At 47.2% G+C, this 25,990-nt stretch overlaps 1 protein-coding gene across 1 annotated transcript in view; it reads left to right on the top strand.

The window, feature by feature from the left end:
- The window catches only part of TBC1D10C (TBC1 domain family member 10C), a 236,630-nt gene that overhangs the window by 7,873 nt on the left and 202,767 nt on the right, over positions 1–25,990 (top strand). Inside the window, exon 2 of the mRNA XM_069232929.1 lies at positions 19,394–19,616. Within this exon, the coding sequence (XP_069089030.1) occupies positions 19,429–19,616 (188 nt within the window). The 5' untranslated portion in view covers positions 19,394–19,428. The remainder of the gene's footprint in view (positions 1–19,393; positions 19,617–25,990) is intronic.

Below are 25,990 nucleotides of genomic sequence, written 5' to 3'. Positions count from 1 at the left end.
ATGTCTGTATAACGCTAAGGCATCCCTACTGACCGGAGACTACAAGGGCGGGATAACCATCTCATCTCAGGGGAGAGACAGACCTGCAGGCGCACCTCTTTCAGTAATGTGTGGAACGTGTTACCTGCACCCCACCTCGCCATAGCGCCTCTCTGACATACATTTCATGTTTATAAAGCGCTACTCCTTGTTCACTCACAGCGCTTTGTGTTCTGCGTGGTACACGTTCTTCGCAGCAGGTACACTATCCCCCTGCGCTGCTTTATGACGAGTAAAAACTGCCTCTCCGCAGTAACATTAATCAGGGAGTTATCGTGACGTTTTTTTTTTATTGTTGGCCGAAAACTGCTGGACACACAAGGAACTTCCGTGTTTTTAAACTCATAAGGTATTGTTTAAACACAACACCCCCCACCAAAGTCAGCGGCAGGTGCTGCTGCACCTGTCGCACAGCCCTAAAGCAAGCCCTGACAGTCACTCTGTCCTAGAGCCGTGGAATGGTCAACGCCCTCTTGCTGTGCCCCCCCACTGAGTGGAGATCGGGTGGTCTACCTGTTTGAGGTCCTTCCATTACTGAAGAGTTCAGCAGAGAGGATGTCACAAGTTTGCAGGATTCACCTAAGAGATGTTACCAAAACCGAAATGCTAACATTTATTTACCTGGGATCATCTGTAATGTAAGTTGGATACATTTGTATTAGTCAGTGTTCCTTTTGCACACCTGAGACTAGCTGGGCGTGACCTGATCGAGGAAAACCTACAACAGACCCAAGGGTTGCAAGTTCAGAGTTTGACTTAACATGAGAGATCTGGGGAACTTGTTAAATGTTTATGTTATCTCGTATATTATTTTAGAATATTTTACTTTTGTTTTATTTGGGGGTGTTCTAGTTCGCTACCAAACACCATGTGATGGCCTCAGACACATTGTGGTGGCTGTTGTGTTGTGGCTGTGATAGCCACAACACAGTGTTGGACGTGCCGCTGTTGGAATGACTCACCCAACAGTTGTTAATCTTTACTCGTCGGCGTGGTCGGATCAGGCCTGGCACGTCTGCACTCAAGCAGCACGGGTACCCTTCTGCTTGCTGCGAGCGTCTCCCTGGCCTCCCGACCATGGCTCTCTTTATTTATAGCTCCGGGCCACACTTCATACACAAACAAGAGGTGGAATCCACATGAGGAACTTCCCCACACGATCCAGCATGGTGTCCGAGGGTCGGTTACATCACCGATAAGTGACACCACATTCCTCCCCAAAATATGAAAACAACAAAAACACGTAAACAACTGTTCACTAGTCACACAGGTGATCACGCATAAGAACAGAAAGGCAGGGATTACTACGCAAGTTATATCGGGCAGACCCTGAGCGATGAGACAACAAATCCTGACCCACATCCCCAGACGCCTGCTCAGCCGGGACAGGACCAGGGTCATCTTCATGTCAGTCATTAGAACTGGAAGTTGGACTGTCCACACCAGGCCCCAGAGACAACGGACCGACATCATCAGCATCACGGAAATTGTCTTCACCAGTATCTCGGGAAGGGTAAAACCTTTTAAACAAAGAGATGTTGCCGGTCACCGTCTCATTCCCACGCTGGGCTACGATAGCAGATTCGTTTCTTTGCACAATCATCCACGGGACAGAGCTGAACGCCGTGCAAAACTTACTCCCCGGCAGAAATTGCTTCAGTAACACTTGATCACCCACTCGCAGATCAGACGGGACCGCTCGGCGAGCACGGCTTGCCTGCTGGTTAGACACACGCCTTTTTCCTTGAACTAAGTCACTGGACAGGTCGGGAGGAATCCAAGAAGAATGATGCGGAATGGCATCCACAGACGGCCTCCCAAACGCAAGGTGAGTTGGCGCTCTTTTCGTTGTGGAATGGGGTGTTTGCCTGTAATTCCTCAGGAATGAAAATATAGCATACTCAACGGCCCGACCACCAGCTACAGCGATCCGGATAACCTTGTTCAAAGTCCTCATGAATCTCTCCACCTCACCATAAGCTTGAGGCCAACGCAGGGTAATCCGGCGGTGACGTGTGCCTGTAATGTTAAGATACTCAGCTAGTTCTCTACTTTGGAACGGAGGCCCATTATCTGTCTTTATCTCAGATATGAGACCATGGCTAGCCATTGCCTTCTCGAGACCAGAAATCACGACATCAGCCGTTAGGGCAGGGATGATCTCCACTTCGGGGTACTTTGAAAAATCATCGATGAGGACCATTGTGTGGTGACCATCAGGCAAGCTTCCAAAATCCAAGCTAGCCGATACCCAGGGTCCAACTGGGGAGGGCTCAGTTTCAATCGGATTGGGCCTACTCGACTCACCAGTGGCCTGACACCACCTGCAAGACCTCACCAGATTCTCCACCTGTTTGTCCATAAGAGGAAACCACACTTTCGACCGGAGGCGGCTCTTCGTCTTAACCAAACTTTGGTGGCCATTGTGGACCAACTCAACCGCTCGGGGGGTGAGGGAAGATGGAATGACCAACCGATTTCCTCTCAAAATGCACCCCTCGATATCAGTGGTGAGCTCTTACCTCACGTTGTACAGACTCCCGATGATGCGTTGGGACTCTGTGGTCAGCAGATGTAGTTGTCCTTTAAGACGGTGCCACTGGTTACTCTGCATTGCTACCAGAACTTTCTGCAGACACTCATCCTCTTTGGTAGCTTGCACAATTTCCCTCATCGTCATCGGTATCATCCGGGCCCGATCTGTGATGTATCTAACATATTCCTCGGTCTCCTGTGCCTCTTCAATCTCCACAGCGGACGCAGCTCGGGATGTCTCGACAAGTAATCTGCCGGATTTTCGGATCCCGGGCGGTATTCTAACTGGCACCGATAGTCTTGCAACTGCAACATCCACTTCTCAATCCTCAGCGGGGGTTTGGAAGCAGTGCCATTAAAGAGAGGGAGCAACGGCTTGTGGTCGGTATTTACGATAAATGGGCGGCCATACACATAAATATGGAAGTGCTTGCAGCCCCAGTGCACCGCAATTGCTTCCTTTTCTATCTGCGAATAACGCTGTTCAGTTTCAGTAAGCGACCGGCTGGCATAGGCAACAGGGGACCACATCCCTTCTGTCTGTTCTTGCAGCAAAACTGCCCCTAGTCCTTTTGGTCCAGCATCAATGGCGATTTTGGTATTTCATTTCAGATCAAAATATTTCAAAATGGTGTAGCTGGAAAGTGCCTCTTTGACAGCATGAAACGCAGACTGTTCAGGGATTCCCCACCTCCACGGCTCCGAGGCTTTGGTGAGGTTCCGCAAAGGCTGTGTGAGGTTAGACAAATCCTTAATGAAACGGCCGCTGTAATTTACCATTCCTAGAAAACTCCTGACTTCAGTGATGTTGGTGGGAGGGAGTGCTTTTTTAATGTCATTGACTTTGGCCGGATCTGGGGCTACCCCACTCGCGGAAAACGTATAACCAAAAAAACTGTATCCTGTCCCTTAGGAATTCACATTTTTCGCAATGGAGTGTGAGTCCTGACTCCAGAATACGTTGTAAGACCTTCTGGAGTCGAGAGTGGTGTTCCGCGATGGTGGGCGCATGGACAAGGATGTCGTCACTGACATTGATAGTTCCAGGCAATCCAATCAACAGCTCCTGAATGACATTTGGAATACCTCTGCTGCACTGGATACCCCAAAACTCAACCGTTTATACCTCCGGAGCCCGACATGTGTAGAGAAGGTCGTAATATAACGGGAGTCTTTGGCCAATACCAGCTGGTGGTATCCGGACCTGAGGTCCAGTTTAGAAAACCACCGCGATTAGCTGAGCTCCCCGAGGATGTCGTCAATCATCGGTGTTAGATGCCTTTCCCGTTTGATTGCAGCATTAGGGAGGCGCATGTCCACACATATTAGTACTTTGCCGGGCTGTTTGGGTTTCCTCGCCACCACGATGGGAGAGACCCATGGAGTGGGCTCAGATACCTTCTCAATGATTCCAGCCTTTTCCAAATTCTCCAGTTCTCTCTCCACTTGGGGTCGAAGGTGGAACGCCACTCGCCGATGACGAAGGGCTACCGATTGTACTGTGTGATCAATGTGGAGCTTGATCTCTCGGCCTCGGAGACACCCAATTCCTTTGAATACTTCTTCATATCGGGCCACCAGTTCAGTTATGGACTCTTGATGAATGCTGAATGCGAATGTCACAATCGCCAACTCTTCCGCTGTTTTACAGCCCAACAGCATTCCAGTTCCTCCTTCGGTCACATAGACCTTCGCTGAGGTGTATTGTGATCCATGGATGAGAGTGGTTTGGAACATGCCTCTCAAAGCCAAAGGGGTGCTTTGCCTGTATGCATACACCTTGATGTTTGTCTTGGTCAGTGCTGGAATCGGCGCCATCCGACAGTATTCCTCTGCAGTCAAGAGGTTTATGGACGCTCCTGTGTCTACTACAGCGACAATCTCGTGTTCGCCCATCACGATCTGGCACTTTGGAAGTTGTGCTTGTCGGGGGTTGGTAGGCTTGACAGCAAATAGAGAGTGGACAACGTGAATCATCGCTTCGTCATCATCCATGTCACTCCCCCGCTCCGATTTTTCTGGAGGAGCCTCTTCCAGTGCCGGCAAACCTTTGCGAAATGATTCATCTTTCCGCAGCTGGAGCATACTTTTCCTTTTGCTGGGCACTTAGATGATCTGTGTGGTATTCCCCCACAATACCCACATTGCCTCGTTCGGGCTTTGTTCAGTCTTTGTCTTGGTCTGTTCATGGGTGCCGTGACTGCATTGGCCACCTCTTCCTTTATGGGTCGTTGTAAGGCAGCCTCCATGTGCGAGGCTCTGGCTCTCGACAGCTCCTTCATGCGCCCCAATTGCAAAATGTCCCACAAGGACTTTCCGGATTCCTCTAGGATGCGCTCCCGGAGCTTTAAAGATGCACACCCTTGGATCAACTGCCCTCTCACCTCTTCCGTTTCGTCATTAAATCTGCACATGCTTGCCAACTCTCTCAGCCTTAGGTGGAAGGCATCTAACGACTCCTCCACTTGTTAACTCGCTGGCCTGAATATGAATCTTTCATAGTCAGTGTTGACCCTAGGTTCAAAGTGCCTGTTGAGTGCAGCTATCAGCGTTGCATGTGTTTTGGGTGTATTTTCCACCAGGTTTTTTGATATTTTATATATGTTTTTCCCTCCTATGTGGATGAGCATAGCACGCTTCTGGTCATTTGCTACCTTGGTGGCCTCGAAGAATAGGAGTACTCTTTCCACCCATTCTTTCCACTTTGGAGCTTGGGCAGATGGGGCTCCTTCTACAACGAATGGTTCTAATGGAGGTATTGCGGACATCGTGGCTAGTTGGGCTGAGGGGCTGAGTTGGGCTTGATACTATTGTGCAGGTAATGGAAAACACTGTTTGGTGGCAGAAGGTTCTAGGCACAGCTTATGGGGGACACTCTTTTATTCCTTGTGTCCTGATGTGCCTCATTGTATTCACCACCTTTGTTTACTCTGGCTGCTCCACTGGACTTCTGTTGATGTCTCCAACACTGTGTCTGGGGTCTTTCCCAGGGCTCAGAGGGGGTCCTTTCTGTTGCTGTGATCTAGTTTCCACTTAGATCACTCCAGAGAAGAAAAACAAACAGAACCGGCACGAGCACCGTGCAATACACGGCCGCCGCTCTGTTGTTTAATGGAACAGAACCGGCACGAGCACCGTGTAATACACGGCCGCCGCTCTGTTGTTTGATTTTTATTTTTTTATTCTGGGCTGTGCGCCCGCCGCAAGAGCACCCATGGTCGTGGGGCCGCACCCCCTCATCGCCAATTTGTTGTGTTGTGGCTGTGATACCCACAACGCAGTGTTGGACGTGCCGCGCTGTTGGAATGACTCACGCGACACAGTTGTTAATCTTTACTCGTCGGCGTGGTCGGATCAGGCCTGGCACGTCTGCGCTCGAGCAGCACGGGACCCCGCCTGGTTGCTGCGAGCATCTCCCTGGCCTCCCGACCACGCCTCTCTTTATTTATAGCTCCGGGCCGGAGGCCACGGAGCAAACCATTTCACACACAAACAAGAGGTGGAATCCATCCGGAAACATCCGGGGATTCCACCACGTCATTACACATGAGGAACTTCCCCCCACAATCCAGCATGGTGTCGGATGGTCGGTTATATCACCGACCAGCGACACCACAGTGGCGAAGGTGCACAGAAGAGGCAGGTTGGTGTTAGTACCATTGCAGGAGTCGGTGGTTAGGGGCCTCCCAACTCATACCACAGCAATGCCCAGTATCTGGGGCTATGACCCCATTAAGATGGCAGCGCCTTGAGAAGCGAGGATTGAGCGCCTTGGGAGAAAGGCTAGAATGGCCTTAAGGGTCTGCCCGGGCAGGAGGTAGGATGCTTAACACGGGGCTGCTAAGGAGGGGGTTTGATTCTCCAGATGTTGGAGTAAAGAGGTTGGTCATTCAGGATTTTCTGAATTTAGGGCAGTAGTTTTCTAGTTTTAGTTAGAGCGGTAGGAAGTTCTACCAGGGACATCTTAAGAATTTTAGTGGCCCTGGGCCAAACTTATTTTGGGGGTCCCTGGAAGAGCTTTGAATTTATGATCTAATTGCAGCTCTTTTATCGTCCGTTCTCAACATAATTTCCTATGCAAACGACACCCAACTCATTTTCTCACTCACTGATGACCCCTCCACCACCAGAACCAACTTCCACAGATGCATGGCAAGCATCGCTGACTGGATGAAGAACAACTGCCTGCAGCTGAACACAGACAAGACAGAAGCACTGATCTTTGGCAACAGCAGCTACACATGGAACAACTCCTGGGGGCCATCCGACCTAGAACCCACAACCACTTCCTCCAACTACGGCAGAAACCTCGGGATCATCATTGGCAACAAGTGCACCATGAAATCACAGATCAACGCTATTTCCTCTGCTTGCTTCCTTTCTTTGAGGACGCTGCATTATATCTTCAAGTGGCTATCCTTACACACAAGATGCCCAGTGACACAGGCCCTTATCACCAGCCAACTGGACTACAGCAATGCTCTCTACGTAGGAATCGTCACACTCTTCCTACAGACACTTCAGACCATACAGAAAGCCTCAGGCAGACTCATCCACTGCCTTCTCCAACAAACCCACATCACACCCCACCTCAGGGAACTCCACCGGCTCCCCATACAGAAAAGATGCCAATTCAAGCTGCTGACCCATGCACACGAGGCTCTACACAACCAAGGACCTACGTACAATAACCACCACCTGAACTTCCACCACCCGTCAAGAAGACTACGCTCTGCCTCCCATTCACTTGTCCGTTCTCCCCGCATCTACAGAAGCAGAAGTGAGGAAACTCCTCTCACATCACAGGAAAAACTTGGAACAGCTTCCGCACGCACCTCAGGATCATCACCTCACTTTTGGAATTCTGAATGGCACTCCAAACCTGGCTGTTCGAATAAGCCTCCAGGACCTGCAGTCACCTGGATACCCTGTCAGGTGAGTAGCAGCACTTTATAAATCCTGATTGATTGATTGATTGCATGCCCTCTATCACCAGGTCCCTGACACACTGACAAGCAGCACAGTGTTCAAATTCTAAACATGTTCCATCTAAAATTTAGGGATAGAAATATGTGTTTTCAATATTTTAATACAGCAGCAGCTCACTAATTATATTGCAAAATAATCTCTGTGACCCTCTCGCTTTCATAATACATAAGGACCTGTTTTGATCTAAAGAAACTTTTTTTTATGGATTGTAGGAAGCTGGCCTGGTGTGTCGTGGGTACCTAAGGTACTTACACCTTACACCTGGTCCAGGTATCCCCTCTTATTGAAGTGTAGGCAGTGTCTAGAAGCCAGGCTCTCTAGAGGTAGCTGTGGATGAGCAGCCAAGGCTTACCTAGGAGACATGCAAAGCTCATGCAAAACCACTGTAGTCACACAGCACTTACACACATGAAAGAAAACACCCAGTTGTACAAAAATAAAGATACTTTATTTTTGGAACACAATACCATAAAATACTATAAGGGCAATCATCCAATAGGAGGTAAGTAATACACTAATTATATACACTTGCGAATCAGAAATATGCATAGAAAAGGTTAGAAAACAGTGCAAATAGCAATAACCAATAGTGACCCTAGGGGGAGCCCAAACCATACACAAAAAAAATGTAATGCAACCATAGGACTCCCACCTAGGTAAGTGGAATGTGTGGAGGGGAGCTGGGAGTACTAGAAAACCAAAGAGGTAAGTAAAACAGTATGCCCCGTCGTCCAGGAAAGCCACCCAAACCACCCAAAAGGAGGAAAAAGAAGAAAAGAAGACACCTAGACAAGGCTGCAAGAAACCAGCAGTGGATTCCTGAAGAAGAAGACCTGTGGAGAGAGGGGACCATGTCCAAAATTCACAGTGGAGTCCAGGAGGGGTAGGAGCTACTACCCACCCAGCTGTACTTGCAGGAGTTGGTCGACGGTGAGGAAGAACAGGTCAGCACTGCAGCCCTGGAGCCGGAGAAGAGTTCCTGATGGATGCAGAAGATGTTCCACCCTGGATGAAGATTGCAGGCGGGTGTCGGTGCAGAAGTTCCACCAACAAGCCTTGACAAAGGCAAACTCGCTGTTAGTGGAAAAGTGGTGGTGCCAGGGACCAGCAAGGCCCAGGAGGACTCAACCCAGGAGGGGGAGTAACAGGGGATCTTCAGCGTCCCAGTGGGTCCACGGGAGCAGAGGCAGCACCCACAGGAGTCCCACAGGATAGGGACACAGGAGTCACAATAGGAGCCCACGCAGCAGTGCAGAAAGGGATCCCACGCCCCAGGAGAACCACAAAGAGGGCTGTGCATCGCAGGAAGGAGTGCTGGGGACTGGAGCTACAGATCTCCTGAAGATCCCTTGAAGGAGAGGCAAACAAGCCCTGGCAGCTGCAAGATACGCAGTGCACGGGGGTACTGTCCTGCATGGGAAGGCAAGGGCTTACCTCCATAAAAGTTGGACAGCTGGCAGAGAGGTTAAAGAGGACTATTCCAGACCACCACCTGTAATGCAGGAACCACGAAGTTCAGGATGAGAGGGGATCCACGCAGCCGGTTGTCATTGCAGCAGGTGCCTGCGGATGCAGGGGAGTGACTCCTTCACTCCGAGGGAGAGTCCTTCTTCTTCTTGTGTAGGCTGAAGAGTTGCTGGCTTCTGGGTTTGCACAGCCGGTGAGATGTTGCAAAGCTGGCAGGAGCCTTGTAAACAAAGTTGCAGAAGAGTCTTCTTCGTTGATTGCAGCATTGTCGGTTCCTGGAGGGTTCAGTCGAGGTTCCAGTGGCCAGAAGTCGAAGTGGAGGTTACAGATGAATGGATTTTGCATGGTGTTGAGAAACATAAACATAGAATAACTGTACAGACTCCCACACATTACAAATATTAAAAATAAATTAAAGGAAAAGAGTATTTAATACCATCTATGTTTAAGAATCACTCAAGGTCACCAGAGCAGGAATGTCTGCAGAGCAGAGGCAGATCTGTCAGGGGGCCTCTAAAAAGCTGGGGCTGGGCCACAGCCCGCTTTGCTCATGTGTTAAAACATCTCTTGAGTTCCACAGGTATGAGGCATGGAAGTGGAGAGATTGGCTGCCCCATTGACTGCACCTGAGTGTTCAGGTGGACACTAAGAAGCAGTCAGCAGACCACAGGCTTTGGTACATTCAGTAAGGACAAGCTGTTTTACAAGGTAGTCCAGTGAGCGACCTTGGAGTGCCTTGTGTAGGAAGGAAAGTGATTTAAAGGACACTCTTTCTGGCACTGGAAGCCAGTGGAAGAATTAAAGGACCAGTGAGATATGTTCATGTTATTTTAGACCACACAACAGGTGGGCAACAATAGTTAAACCCTCTGAAGCGTTGAGAAAGATGTGCTTGGGGACAAGACATAAGCTGTGGCCATAATACAGTGGTGGCATGATGGCCCCCCTGATTGCTGAGAGCACTGGAGCCACGGCAGGAACCCTTTCGGCAACAAAGGTGGCGCAATGCAGTTTTGGAGACCGCATTTACCTGGGGTAAAAACCAAACATCACCTTCTATGACCATGCCCAAGTTGCAGGGTTTTCCCACAGGGTTTGGGAGGAGGCTACCCAGGTCATCTGGCTAACCGAAATGGAAGGGGGCTAGACTGTCAGGGTCCAGGTGCAGATTTTAGTTAAGAAAAATGAAATTGTTCTTCATCAATTATTAACATGAGAGGAGCAGTGGATTGTGTTGAGGAGGTTACTAGGTTAGTCTTCAAGCTTGAGGTGAAGTTTCACATCACATGTGATAAACTGTTTGGATAATTTGTGCATTCCTGTAAGTGTCTAAGAGATCAGCTGAGGGGCACAAAAGCATTTATTTGTGCTGATGATAGAGCAGGCCATGAGGTACCCTACAGATGACGCTGGTTCTTCTGTTGTGGAACAGGAGTCTTTTCAATTGCCTATAGTTCTGCAGGAAAGAAGCAAATCAAGACATCGCTGATGAAGGCTGAGGAGGTCAGACTTTCAAAGCAGCTGGTCAATGATGCCAATAGAGATCAAGAAGTGAAGCAGGTTCAGTGCACAGGGGTGGTCAGGTTATGGGGATCGAGAAATTATTTTCTGATGTTTAAAGAACCCTGACTGTGGTGACGTAAAGGTCTTTGACTCCAGCTTCGGAACAGCAGGAAGGTGACAGCACTTTCAAGAGCCCTTGTGGCAAAAATAAGGCCCAAGATAGTTCTGTAGTTAGCTAGATCATTAGAGTCTGCAGTGAGTTTCTTTAGTGTGGGTGAGAGTGTGCGCGAGTGCATCCTTCAAGGCCTAGGTAACTACTAAACTGGATAGGAAGGATTGGGTTGGTGATTATCAGTGTAAGTAATGATCAGCCCGGGTTGATGACTTTTGTGTCACCGATATCCCCAGAAGGCAGGAATCTTTTGAAGAAGGCCACTAACTGAGAGGGCTAGAAATGGAAGGAATAAGGGCCAATGGCAAGGATTTCAGGTCTGTGGTATAATAGTTACAATGAAACTGCTTCAAATGACAATTGCATTGGTAAAGAATAAGAGAATGTCCAAGGGTTCAGATCGTGGAGCATGATGTAGGAGTAGCTGGAAGACATCATGCACTTACAGATATGAAACAGTTCTTTGGTGGACTTTAAAGATTAAGCAATGCACCTCTGCAAGTGTTCTTTCTTTGCCCTGGCACCAATTTAGTTATAACTCCCAGCATGGGCATAGCAGGCGGTGCACCCACATGTGAATTTCCTTTTGTTCCAGCATCTGCCTAGCTCTCTGCCTCAAAACATCTGTTACTGTAGAGAGTTAGTGTACCATTTGGTATGAATTAGGAGCATCAATGCCAATAAAAGCCAGAGAATCCAGGGCCTTCATTGAGTTGGGTTCCAAACGGGCTAGATTGTTAGCAGGACAACCTAGAAAAGGATCTCACATTTCAAGAATCATCTGGGTGAAGGGCACGGCCTGTATTATGTACATGTTGTGCAATAAAGATATTTAGCTAGTATGGGGAGAATTCTTCAGACTGCTATATAAGACTTTATCACTATGAGATTTAACCGGACAATCCAGGATATATACTGGATTTCCAGAAACTGGAGCTCTGGTAAAACACAGAGTCGAAGGTCCAGACAATGTTCTCCCCCAAGAGTTTGTTTGTTAACCAACTGGTAAAGACAAGACAGACCATGTCTTCATATTGTTCTGGCTCCATGCATTAACTGGATTGTCAAACCTAAAAATCAGAGCATCCAGTATAAAAAAAGCAATCATGGGTGCCTGGAACAGTCTGAGCAAGATCGAGGAAATCAGACTGGATGGTAGTGAGGCCTTTCTTAGGTAGCTGGTAGATTACCACGCAGACAAGGGAGGTGGTTGGGCTTGTGACAGGAGGGGTTAGGAAATGCTGGAATAAGTCACATGACAGTCCTTAAAGTTCCTCGCAAGAGAGGGAGATGGACAGAGATTAAATCGCGATTGACAAAAACCACCACTGCACCCACCTTCTATGTCCTGATCTCTATTTTTGACAGGCTTTTGTAATCCGGAGGAAGGAGATTGACTATATCAGACACTGAAGTGTCTTTGGATTTAAAGACCCGATTTAATACACAGCAAGCAAACTGCCATCCCTTCATGGGGAAGGAGTAAATTACTCATGATGGAGAGGCCGCCCACCTAGTTTATAAACTGAGTAAATTACTCATGGTGGAGAGCCTGCCCACCTAGTTTATAAACTGAGTAAATTACTCATGGTGGAGAGCCTGCCCACCTAGTTTATAACAGAGTAAATTATTCATGGTGGAGAGGCCTCCCACCTAGTTTATAAACGGAGTAAATTACGCATGGTGGAGAGCCCGCCCACCTAGTTTATAACCAGCGTAAATTACTCATGGTGGAGAGGCGTCCCACCTAGTTTATAAATGACTGCCAAGCAGGCGATCATTTATAAAAGCATTGCCAGGAATCACCATGACAGGGGTTTCTGGCAATGCATATTGTTCTGTGCTGAGGGGCTGCGGCAGCAGGACACAGCCCTGTAGCACAGAATACTTCTTTTTTACTCTCTTTTCCATGGCAGGGTCAGCATTATAACAATGTCATTGTTACTTAATGGCAGGATTTACCTGGCGATAAGAAACAGTAAAAAATGACTACATGTCCGCCCATCCAAACTGTGCGGCAGACATGAAGCCAAGTTTGGTCACGGCAGAGGCAGATCAGTCTCCGCCATGGCTAATTTGAAGGTTTGCCCACATTTAAGTCAGGCGGGCAGACCTTTATATTGGTGGAAGGTATACTCTGTCACCGTTGCAACAGAGTATACATGCACCCAATATATAAATTAGGAGCTAAGTCTCTCCAATGGTCAGGAAGCGCAGGCTATTGTTTACGAAGGACCGTGAATGCTGAATTCATTTTTAGCAGCATATCAGCATTGATGTGGCTGCCAACTAAGGCGTAAGGTAGGGAAGGCGATGGAACTGAATCATCTAAAGAAGTAATGGGAGGAGAACAGATGGTTGAAGGAGGCTTGAAAGCAGTGGGTAAGAGCGGTTTAGCACCAGTAGAAGCCTGTGTAAGAGAAGCTGAGTGCAGGGGAGAGAAATGTCAATGGATATTGTTTTTAGCTTTTTGGCATTCTGATCAAAGTTCCAAAGGTTGATTTGGTTTTCCTGATTCATTGTCTTTCCATTATTGTGTGTTTGCGTGGTTTCTGCATCCCAGGTTAAGTTGATCCTGAGGGGCCTAGCTAGTGCTGACAGAAGGTCTGAGTAGTTAAAAAAGCTGCAAAGTCCTCTCTTGGGGACCACTGTACAACCAGAAGCAATGGTTGAGTGGTTTATGTTGCTGGAGGGAGGTCAGTCAGAGGTGGTACTTCCACAGAGTACCTGCAAAAGTAACAGTAATACTCATTACAACGATTTAGGGTGAGTTGGGGGCTTGCACTACTTTCACACTTTTAATAATTGATTCTTGCAGCTGCAAAGGCTTTGTTGCTTCCTCTTATTCACTTTTGGTCAGTACTTTATTTGTAAAAATATAAGTGCCAAGGCCCAGGGTACTCCACTTCAGCCGGCACCACCCACAGCTGCTCCCCCTGCTGCTGAAAGGAAGTGTCAGCATTACCCACTAACCATCACACTTAAACAAGTGTCACATTTTGACTGTTGCAGGCCACCCCAAACTGTAGGAATTACCTGGAAGAGCGAGTTTTATTATTTCAAAATACATTGCATTGCCAAACATTAGTGCTGTGCAAAACAAAAATAGGTTGAGAGTGCCACCATGTGGTGTACTCTCATAAATAGGTGCTGGTGATGAGCACCAGAAAACACCAGCACAAATTAAGCACAACTTACAGTAGTTCAACATCAGACTTGCTGTGCTCTTTAAATTGGGGCACTGGATTCTTATACTAGTAACTGCATTCCTCAGTGTGAGTGAGGGAGGCCTTTTGTAAGCTTTTAAGGGGTAGTGGGAGTCTTTCATCAGCTTTCTTGGGTCTCAGTATTTACTTCCTGATACACAGTGTGGCTTTGCCTGGACTTGGGCAGAACGCTGGTGGATGCATGCAAACAGCTTGTGAGAATCCTTCACCAATGAAGACCACCCTTTTATTAAATATTACCTGAGCGGTGCTCTCAGTGCTTTCTCCCTTGCAGTCTGGTAGTTGACAAGTAGGAAAGATGGCTGCCCCTGCTGTAAAGTTGGCATTATGCATGGTCTGGTAGAGGGAGATGAAGATCCACTGGCATGGGGCTTGCTGGGTACCGTAGGCACAGGTGGACTGGGCGCTCTACAATCCATCCTGTCGTAGGCTGAGAACTGCATGTGGAAGCATTCATTGTTTTGATTTTCTGCCTGAGGAGCGCTGGGGCTCTGCTCCAATAGGCGTTAGGTTGCAGAAGGGGCTGAGGTTCTGTAGGATTTATCAAGTGATTGCAAGGCTTAGAATTCCAGCGGAATGGCTGACACTTTGCTTTGAGGACATGGCCATGTCCCATTAGATGTGATGAGGCATTAGGAAGTGGTCACAGCACCTTCTACTCCTAATTACCTGGATGAAGGGTAGCGTAGAATGCACACACCGGTGGATGGGATTGGAAAGGAAGGCACCCTTCCAGCACACACAGACCACAGAACCCCTTGGTACGAGCAATGCTCGCTGCTATGGGAGGCACCCAGATGATCACTGGTGGCTGTTGTTGCATCCTAGGTAACCTGGAGTGATAGAGGGACCTATGGAAATCTGGCAGAGGGCAGTAGTGTCTTTTTGGCATGCGTTGCTGTTTGAGGAGGTTTGCCCGGGACCTCCTACCTATCCGCCATAATAATGAAAATAATAATATTAATAATAAAAATAATAACATAATCAAGGATTTATAAAGTGCTGCAAATCACCCGTGAGGGTCTCAAGGCGCTGAAAAAGCAAGGAGAAGGCAGGAGCAAGAGCGATGCAGCAGCACGGGGAGAGTTGGGCCTGGCCCCTGCTCAATGTGATCGCACTGCGGCCTCCATTAAGTAGGTACTGGGAGGAGAGAGGGGCACTAGGAGGTGGGGCTAGGTGGGAGACGGGAAATAATCGGTGGCATGCCTGAGCAGGAAGAAGAAAGCAGTGAAATCTAGGGAAAAGCTAGGACCAGGCACACAAAAAACAGGAAAAAGCAAGGAGAGAGCAGTGAAAACAAGTAAAAGCACTGAGAAGGCACACAAAACATGGAGGAAAAAAGCAAGGAGAAGCCACACAAAAATGGGAAAAGCAAGATGAAAGCAGTGAAAACGAGGGAAACACAGTGAGTAGGCACACAATAAATGGGGGCAAGCAAGGAAAAAGCAGTGAGAATAATGGAAACGCAAGGGGAAGACACTCAAAAAACTGGGAAAAAGGCAAGGTGAAGACAGGAGCAAGAGCGATGCAGCAGCACGGGGAGAGCTAGGCCTGGGATGTGGGAATAATAATAATAACAGCTCTCCTTGACGTGGCAAATAAGTGTCACTGTAAGATTAACAATTGTATCTGTCTCCAAAAGGTGTCATTGTAAACTCAACATTCCTAACCTCCACCAGCAGATGTTATGCTAAGAAATGCACTGCCAGGTCTGACCAGTATGAGTCAGTATCAGTATTTGCTAACAGAAACACTACAAGCCCTGGCCAGCAGGTGTCCCTGTAAGATCAGAACATGCAGTCCACCCAGCCCTGGTCAATGTAAGAGCAGCACTATGAATTGACCAGCAGCTGTTGCTGTGAGAGCAGCATTTCCAGAACCAGCCAATGGGAATCACTGAAACAGCTACACCTGCTTCAATGAACATTGTAACAACAGAGCTCCCAGAATTTTTAAGCAAGTGTCACTGAGAGATTTGCGCTCTCATCAATCAATCAATCAATCAATCATTCATTTGCAGAGTGCACACTATCATCTCTAGGGGAATCTGGCCGCTAAGGGTGTTGCGTCTGCACCAAAAAGCCAGGTCTTAAGTTGCCTTCTGTAGACTACCAGGGAGGGTGCCATTCAGAGGTGGAGGGGGAGGTCATTCCAGGCTTTGGTGACGATGAAGGAGAAAGTGCAGCCCCTGCTGCGGGTGTAATGGATGTGGGGGACTTGTGTGAGGGCGACTGAAGAAAGGCGCAGGTGTCTCTAGAGAAGATGGAAGGTCAGTCGGTGGTTGATGTAGGACAGTCCCAATTTGTGGAGGGCTTTGTAGACGTGTGTCAGTGTCTTCAACTGGCATCTTTAGGGGGCCAGTGGAGTTTCCTGAGGTGAGGAGTGATGTGGGTACACTTGTGGAGGTTCAGGATGAGTCTGGCTGCCGCATTCTGTATTGTCTGGAGTCTTCTGAGGAGTTGGGAGGGGATACCAGTGTAGAGCTCGTTGTCGTAGTCAAGGCGGCTGGCGACGAGAGCTTGTGCGATGATCTTTCTGGTGTTTACTGGGATCCATCTTAAGATCTTGCGGAGCATGCGGACGGTGTGGAAACAGGAGGAGGCTACTGCGTTGACTTGTTATTTCATGGTCAGTATGCCAAGGTTGCAGGCGTGGTCAGTCAGTGTGGGAGTGGGTCCGAATTCCTCCAGACACCAGCTGTGGTCTCAAGCGGAGGTGTTCTTTCCAAAAAGCATTACCTCAGTTTTGTCAGAGTTCAATTTGAGACAGCTGTCTCTTATCCAGTCGGCTATGTCGGTCATGGCGTTGCAGAAGTTGGTTTTGGCGTTAGAGGGGTCTCTAGCGATTTGCACTGCGTCACATTACTTGAGATTTATGAAGCCACGCAGGGCCATGCTTGGCTTCATAAACCTCACTTGAGGTTTGCGTTGCTCTTGCAATTGAGGTTTGCGTTGCTCCTGCACCATGTTGCGTGGTGCAAGAGCGATGCAAACCAAGCCATAAATATGGCCCAGAATTTCTGGTCCAGATAAGCAGGTGTCACGGTAAGAGCACCTCACCTGTCAGTGAACAGCACTGCAGCACTCCAACTTCTGTTAAATCGGGGTTACTATTGGAATAACTATAGACATTTTATTCCCACCCAATGCACAATCACACACTATGACAGCTATCTGTACCTGCAACCTGACCAGCTGTCTCTACTCTTAGTTTAGCCAAGCCACTTGGAGAATGGTCCATTTTGAAGTCTCACTCTAGCAGTCATACAATTCAGGAGAAAACTTGGCTAAAAAAGAGAAGCCAGCTATCGCCAGACTAGAGTTGCTAGAAATTCATAGAAATACAAAGATTGATAGATGGAAGTGTGTTAGAGCCACACCTTAGTAACCCTATAGCCAATGAGAGTAAAGGCTTGATTGAGAGAGGAGACAGGGAATGGCCCTGATTGTTTCAGAGAGGGAGATGTGAGTGTATGTGTACGCAAACGTGTGTATTTATGTATATGTTGGGTTGTGTCCCTCCTTGAAAGACATAAAATACATTATTTTTTCCTGGATGCCATTCCTGGTGTCACGGAACAGCAAATGTATCTAGTGCCCAAATATAACAGGTTAATGTCTGCACAATCATGTATATTTCTGGCATAATGTTGGCACTGGCATAATAATCGCAAATCATGACATATGCTGTAAATCCTTCTTAATGGCATCTATGCTTGTCATATTGGGAGTATACTTGGCCTCATTGTGACCATTTATCACATAACAGTGGCCATCTTTGGAATAACAACCACCATGGCTGACAAGATGTGTGGGGTCCTAGCATCATAGTAGGCAGCAATTGCACACTTGTGGTACTGAGGTAATGGTGTACATGTTTGGCATAATCTAGGCATAATTGGCATTATGCTGGGCATCTCTGGCATGTGGGGGGCAGAACCTGTGTATGTGATCTGTTTTTACTAGGGAAATCAGAAGCTAATGTTTAAAGGCCTTAAATGAAATCTGATTTTTAAGACAAAAATATTTTTTTCCTATAAAAGACCAGTTTTCCTTTCAGCAAGTTAACCTCAAAATGGAAAGTGCACATTTGATAGAAAATATGTGTTTTGAGAAACTGTTATGCTGACGTTTGAAAACAAAGTAATTGAAAATTAGAGACATATTCAAGCTACTCTTTAAACAATAGTTCATACTGAGTTCTGGAGATTTATAGCTTTCAGTATTTCCTTTGTGTCAGTGGGCTCTTGCGGCTGTGCTGTTATTTCATTAGTCATGTGGAGGCAGTTCACTAAGATAAAGTTTTTAATGAAATTTTTGTTAGTAAGCCTGTCTTATGGATTGTGGTGGTTGGCGTTCTACTAAAATGTCATCCACAAAAAAATATTGTACAACAATATCATGAAGGTAAGCGTATATATGTATGTATATATATATATATATATATATATGAATAGGTAAGTACATTCTTAACTCTACATCTATGTTTCTAAGTTCTATGTTATATAAATATTTGTTTCCCCAAAATATGTAGATGTGGATTTTAGAATATCAAATTTATACATACGTATTTATGTCCCTTCATGATACAGTATTAGCTAGTATTCTGCATATGGTATTTAAGCATCACTCAGTATTGTGATACACATCTGGATGATCACTTCTTATAATCCAGGAAGGTGTGGTGACTCTTGTGATTGTCTTTAATGTGGTCAGTACTCTAACAATTGTCAAAGTCACTAGTAACTTGGCACTATTATCATCAATCAGAAGTAGCTCTTGTTATAGAAAAGGTTGGAGACTCCTGCTCTAGCATGTGCATTTGTAAGAGAAGCACTGACGGGTGTCACTGTAGGAACAGTGCTCCCAGCACTCACCAGCAGGGATTAGTCTAAGAGCAGCACTCCCTCTTCCCACCAGCAGGTGTCACTGTAAGACCAGCACTCTCAACACTTACTGGCAAGGAGTACTCAAAGAGCAGCACTCCCTCTTCTCACCAGCAGGTGTCACTGTAAGACCAGCACTCTCAACACTTACTGGCAAGGGGTACTCAAAGAGCAGCACTCCCTCTTCTCACCAGCTGGTGTCACTGTAAGAGTAGCACTCCTAACACTGACCAGCAGGGATAAGTCTAAAAGCCGCATTCCCTCTTCCCATCAGCAGGTGTCACTGTAAGAGCAGCATTCTTAGCACTTGCAAGCAAGGATTATTTTAAGAGCAACACTCCCGCTTCCACCAGCAGGTGCCACTGTAAAAGCAGCACTGACCAGTAGGGATTACTCAAGAAGCAGCACTCCCTCTTCCACCAGCAGGTGTCACTGTAAAAGCAGCATTCCCTCTTTCTTCCAGCAGGTGTCACTGTAAGAGCAGCATTCCCTCTTGGTGTTCCTGCTGACCGTGGTTGTCTTTCAAGTCCACTTGTTGTGATCAAGGTTCTCATCTGATCATTTGTCTTGTTTCAGGCAAGGCTTCTCATGTTGTCCTCTGACCCTTCACTATGGCTGCCATGGCAGATGCCGTGAGCCTGACCAGCACTGTAGATGGGATGTCGGACACCTTCGGCTCCTCTCTAGACCTACGCGACGACTCTAGCTCGGTGGGGTCCGACTCTGAGTACGACGGAGCCGCACCATATCGACAGACGGACAGATATGGATTTATTGGTCAAGGACCCTCAGACAGAAGGTGAGCAGTTCTACTGACCATGCACTCTGGTCTGAAACATTACCCTACCTAAGATGTATGTGTCTGGATTTGTGTAGCACTCTCACCCAATAGTATCCACACACTTGTGGCTTGTGACTGCCACCTCCATCAAATTCTGCAAGTCTGGTGACAGTGGTGGTCCTGGTACATCTGTGGAAGGGATGCTTCATACTCCTGAGTCTATCTCGTCATTGTCACTGCATCCCTCCCCCTGGCATTACTATACCTGGGCTTCACCTGAATGATCCATCTCCCTGACCTCTCTCCCATGCTTTGTACTTTCGTCTTCACTCCCTTCTTTTTCTTCCTGTCCTTTTTCCATTATTTTCTTCTCTCGATCTACTGCTTATTTGTTCACTCCCATCCATCTTTTTTTCTTCTGTTTTTATATTTTAGTAAAGTTTGTTACAGGTGCATGCATTACAAACAGCATTTGGATATTACTGTGGATTTATGTTGGACTTGCATGCCATTGAATTTGCCGATATTTCTTTGTTGGTACTCACTTTATACCAATAAAATAATTGATACTCAAAAAAGCTGGGCTCTAGACTAGTCTAAGATAACAGGGGCTGTTTTGGTATCCCGTGGGAAGGCGCCTTTACATCAACTTTTAATGACCTAATCTACAATTTGGTGATAATGGAAAATCTTCCAGAATCGGGATGATTGGATAAATCCACATGAAAATCCAACAGCTAAATTTGCATCACTGGAAGAACCGCCAGCATCCTGTTCAGAAACCTGAGGACTTTCCATTACCATGAAACTCTAAACTAGTCCTCAGGCCTTCATTCCAAATGATGTGGATTTCCCTCGTCGGTATTTACACTCAATCCCCACAGTTTAGTCCCACGTTTCAGCACTTTTCCCAGTGCACATTTTTCTGGCTTTATCCTGACGAATGTCCCTGGGTGAAAGGAAACAGGAGAGTGGTGTTTCTGCGATAGGACTTAAACACGTTTACAGTCATGGTTACCAATCCCACAGCAGAAACCTTAAACTTCACAAGGTTCTCGTAACTAGGTGGGTCAAACCCCAACCCTATGTGCACCACCAACCTGCCACCAACCATCTACTTCCCTGCTCCTAGAAGCCCATACAGATGTGCCAGCCCGAGTACCTCTAGCTGCGCCATTCCTTCCTGAGTCCTCCCTTCCAGCTTTTTATCTCAACTACAGTGACATAACACAAAATAATGGGGCCCTAGTGGGCCCCAAATGCAACATATGAAGATGGCCACGGGTGGCTCCTCTATTAGGGCAAAGGAGCTTTGCCCCCTGCCAGCAGCGGTAGCTACAAAACCTTTTCAAGAATATGATAATAAACTGTGTATTATCATTTTCTTGAAAAGGGACGGGGCATTAGGGGTGACAAGCCCTGAAGGGGAGTGCACAGAGCACTCCCCTCAGAGTGCATGTGTGTTTGGCCGGCTGTCTCGGGCCGGCCAAACACACATGCGCAGTAGGCTCGCTCCAGCCCAGCAACACTGTTGCTGGGCTGGAGATTGCTGGGCTGGAGAGAGCCTGCACTGGCTCCTAGTCTGCCTGGGAGCGCCCTGGCGCTAGATTGAGCAGCGTCCGGATTGGCTGCAGGGCAGGCTGGGAGCCTGTGCCTGCAGCGAGGAGCAGAGTGGCACGTGGTGGAGGAGGTACTTGTTTTTTAAATTTTATTTGTTATTTATACCCCTGCGTGCCGCACCGCTCGTTCTGATAGTTGCGAGCCACGATTGGAAGAGACGCCCTGAGTCTCCCACAGCTATTCAATGACACTGGGCTGAATGGGGTCATCTTTAAATAGTTGGGGGCACCCGGAGGGGCTGCCCCTCCGACACAGGGGCTGCAGGAGACTGCATCACACCCCTGTTCTATCAGCCTTGTACTATAGCATAACAATACCACCAATAATATGTGTGATAAAGTACCCCGTCTGTGCATCATAAGGATACTGCAGGTCATCGAGGACTTCTGTGAACACTTTGAGGTAGGAGGTCGCAGGGTGAGTGCCATTATCTGTCACAGAACTCTAAGGTAGCTTGCAATATGTGGGATCCTGCCCTCTCCTTATCATAATGATTTACATAGCTGACGAGTGGCCTTGGGTTAAGTGTGATATACTCTGCTCATCCTGGCTGTTTTTAGCCTACAATAATTTTCATGTTGGAACTTTCAATATTGAAATCTATCTATCTATCTATCTATCTATCTATCTATCTATCTATCTATCTATCTATCTATCTATCTATCTATCTACACACACACACACACACACATATATATATGCATATATATATATGTGTGTGTTTATTGACACCACCTTGGATAGGAGAAATAACTGTTCAGACATCCCTGAGGCGTCACCACTAGAATACAGGCTGCTTAAGGGAGAGTGGGGGAAAGGCACTGTGTCAGGGGTGTGCAGACCCTCACTATTAATGCCCCAGGGAGCTTACATAGACTGCAAGAGAGATTGGAAATGGAAATGGGAATGCTGGAGGATGAGGATGGGAGGAAGTGCTGAGTCACGCGAGCGAAGGGCAGCTTGGCATCCTCCATATGGGCGCGCTCTCCTAGGAGTAGCCCTCACAAAGTAGGGCAGCTAGCAGGTGGAGAGTGTGCTAAATGTGGTACAGAAGAGGGAACCTTCATTCACAACATTTGGGCCTGTAAAATGATACATCATAATGAGTTCTAAGGGTTCTTGGGGGCCCGTTTCCCCATGACACCACAACATGTGATGCTCAGGGTCCCGATCGATGCAGAACCAACCAAACACAAACAAACCATGCACTCATTAAACATGACAGCAACAAATAGAGACATATGGCCAGATTTGGGATTTAGATTTCGGTGAAGGGATATCGGTCACCGTTGTGACGGAGTAACTCGTCCACCAATATGTAAATCAGGCCCAGAATGAAAGACTGCAGAATATGTCTGGCCCCACCAGAACATGGTGGTACACTGAGATGAACCAATGCTTGGAGGATGAAGGAATGTCACTTTAGGGGAGGAGATGTGCTCGAGGGACCACTTTAGGCTGTGAGAGGAGAAAAAGGAGCAGCCTGAGATGATTATGTATAATGGTGGGTGGCCTGAACAGAGGACTTTGGGTCCATGCCTTGCTCCATTCCCCTATATCCTCTACCCTGACAGATGGACACAAGGTAGGATGTGTACAAGAAAAAAGACCACAACCAGCTAGTTAAGTTGGGGAACAGGTGAATACCTAAATTGTATGAGGCAAGCCAGGATCGACAACTGGAACCTTCAGAGATATGCACCGAAAGTACCACTGCGCTAATAATGATGGAGTTTGTTTTGATATTTTATTCTGCTTGAAAGACGATTTAACTACAAAAAAAACCTAAAATGTCCATTTGAGGTTACCAGTACCTACTAACGTCCGTAAGGGAAACCTATGCTCTAAATAAGCACATATACTTTTTTGGTCAGGTACAGACAGTGTCAAATGCTTGGAATTTCAGGTTAAGCTTGTTACGTGTAATTCCCGAAATAACGCCATTATGCCATTTCATGAAATTGTGTGCTGTTCGCTGTAGAATTTTACCTTGAATGGCACAATTCATGATAATTCACGGTTTACTGTGAACACTTCGGAACAGAACCAGAGCGGCTGTTGTTTGCGGTGCTCTTTTTTCAATGCATCTTTGAGTGAACAATTGATGCTAGAATGCATTTCAAGCTCAAATACAGCGCAAAATGACAAATTTGCATTTTGCCTAATTTTACTTCAATTTGCTGTACTTTTGCATAATTACGTGGAAGCAGATTACACTAATTACTTACACCCTATTAAAGGTCTGCTGATCAAAGGTGTAGCTTGGGGGAGTGTGGGGTGGTACACCCCCCTAATAATTGAATTTTCTGATAAATAGTTGGGTACAAATGCTTTCAGTCGAGTATGGAGAGATGTCTGCCGTATTTCACCAGGAATTTTAACATTCATTCAGACAAAAAAACACACACTCTCTACCCCTCTCATTTTTAAAAGTTGTCAAAAATATTGGTAATTTTAAACAATATTGTGTTTTCCCTCTTTTAGGACCCTTACCAATCTGCATTCCTCTCTCTGTCCACTGTCCCTTAGACCCTTCCAATGCACCCTGCTTGTCGTATAATGTATTCTTACATTATATTCCAGTCTGATTGTGTGAAAATCTGACGCTCATACCCCCACAATTTTACTGACCAAGCTACACCCCTGCTGATGATGTCAATTCTTCAAAAAAGTACAATAAGAAGTGCAGAGAAAGGAAGTGGGCTTTAGGTCGGCCCCGTTCAGCAATTGGATTTTTTGTGGTTTGCAATTGCATTTACTGGCTGTGCTTCAAGGCCTTGGCCTTTCATAGATGGGGCCATCTTGTAGTAATTTTTAGGTCTCGCCTGCCGCCAATACATGCGCTGTCTGCTGGGTGGGGTACTGCTTGCTATAGCTGTCACCCGTCCATTGTTCCCATTTGTTTGCATCACTTTCACTCATCCTTGCTGCCTCCTAATTGGCCAGTGTGTGCCAGCCGTCAACTCCTTTTCTTTGTGTGGAGCATGGATCAAGCACTGAGTGATTCATCTTAATTGGTGTCCGTCGCTGCTCGTGGTGTGATTCAGGTACTATTTATTTAATTGCTGCCACCTGGCTCCATCTCCTTTATTCCTGACCAATACGATTGTTGCTCCCTCGCCAACTACCCCCTCTGAGTCTGAAAAGGGTTTATTTGTCAAAAAAAAAAATTCTTGCGGAAACCGTTGTTCATACTAACAAGCTCCAGCGTCAGACATGGATCATAGATCGAGAACATTGGTGACTGTTAGAAATGGGGTTTTTGGTTGGCAGTCAGGTTACCCTCTGTCCAAGCAAAAGCCCTCACTCTAGTCAGGGTAAGTCACACACAATCCAAAATCAGCCTGTGCTCACCCTCCGGTAGCTTGGCACGAGCAGTCAGGCTTAACTTAGAAGGCAATGTGTAAAGCATTTGTGCAATAAATCATACAACACCATAGCATAACACCACAAAAATACACCACACAGTGTTTAGAAAAATATATATAATATTTATCTGGGTATCTTCAGGTCAAAACGATCAAAGTTGCAATATGAATTTGTAAAGATATCACTGAAAAGTGATATAAAGTGTCTTAAGTCTTTAGAAAGTAAACAGAGTCTCTTTCAAACACAAAGTACCTGGTTTCTGGTGGAAAATCTCCTCAGAGGGCCACAAAGGAAGAGATGCGTGGAAAAAGGGTGTGTGCGTCGATTTCTCCCCAGCACACACGGACTTGCGTCGTTATTTTCCACGCGGGGAAGTCGAGCGGCGTTTTTCCGGCGCGCGGACAGTCTCTTTCTGTGGGTCGCGGGGATTACCAGATGTCCCGGGTCTGTGCGTGGATTTTCCTGCTTGTTTTCCGGCTGCGCGTCGTTCTGCGGGGCTGTGCGTCGAAGTTTCGATCTCACGGCAGGCGTCGCGTCGATTTCTCCGGCAGAGTCGGGCGGCGTTGTACTTGCGAGGCCGTGCGTCAAAGTTTTGATCTCACGGCAGGCGTTGTGTCGATTTCTCCTGGAAAGTTGGGCGGCGTTGTCCTTGCGAGGCCGTGCGTCAAAGTTTCGATCTCACGGCAGGCGTCGCGTCGATTTCTCCTGCGGAGTCGGGCGGCGTTGTCCTTGCAAGGCCGTGCGTCAAAGTTTCGGTCGTCCCGAAGTCGTCGCGTTGATCAGCGTCGGTGTGCGGCGTTTTTCTTGCCGCGGAACAAGCTGTGCGTCGAAAAGTTCGGCGCACGGAGCGTCCAAGAGGAAGAGAGAAGGCTTTTTGGTCCTGAGACTTCAGGGAACAGGAGGCAAGCTCTATCCAAGCCCTTGGAGAGCACTTTTACAGCCAGACAAGAGTTCAGCAAGGCAGCAGGCCAACAGCAAGGCAGCAGTCCTTTGTAGAAAAGCAGACAGGTGAGTCCTTTGAGCAGCCAGGCAGTTCTTCTTGGCAGGATGTAGTTTCTGGTTCAGGTTTCTTCTCCAGCAAGTGTCTGAGGAGGTAGGGCAGAGGCCCTGTTTTATACTAAGTTGTGCCTTTGAAGTGGGGGTGACTTCAAAGAGTCTCTAAGAAATGCACCAAGCCCCCTTTCAGTTCAATCCTGTCTGCCAGAGTCCCAGTAGGGGGTGTGGCAGTCCTTTGTGTGAGGGCAGGCCCTCCACCCTCCCAGCCCAGGAAGACCCATTCAAAATGCAGATGTATGCAAGTGAGGCTGAGTACCCTGTGTTTGGGGTGTGTCTGAGTGAATGCACAAGGAGCTGTCAACTAAACCTAGCCAGACGTGGATTGAAGGGCACAACAAGATTTTAGT

The sequence above is a fragment of the Pleurodeles waltl genome, chromosome 4_2, assembly GCF_031143425.1.
Source record: "Pleurodeles waltl isolate 20211129_DDA chromosome 4_2, aPleWal1.hap1.20221129, whole genome shotgun sequence".
Taxonomy (NCBI): Eukaryota; Metazoa; Chordata; class Amphibia; order Caudata; family Salamandridae; genus Pleurodeles; species Pleurodeles waltl.
This window is presented reverse-complemented; position numbering and strand designations above follow the sequence as displayed.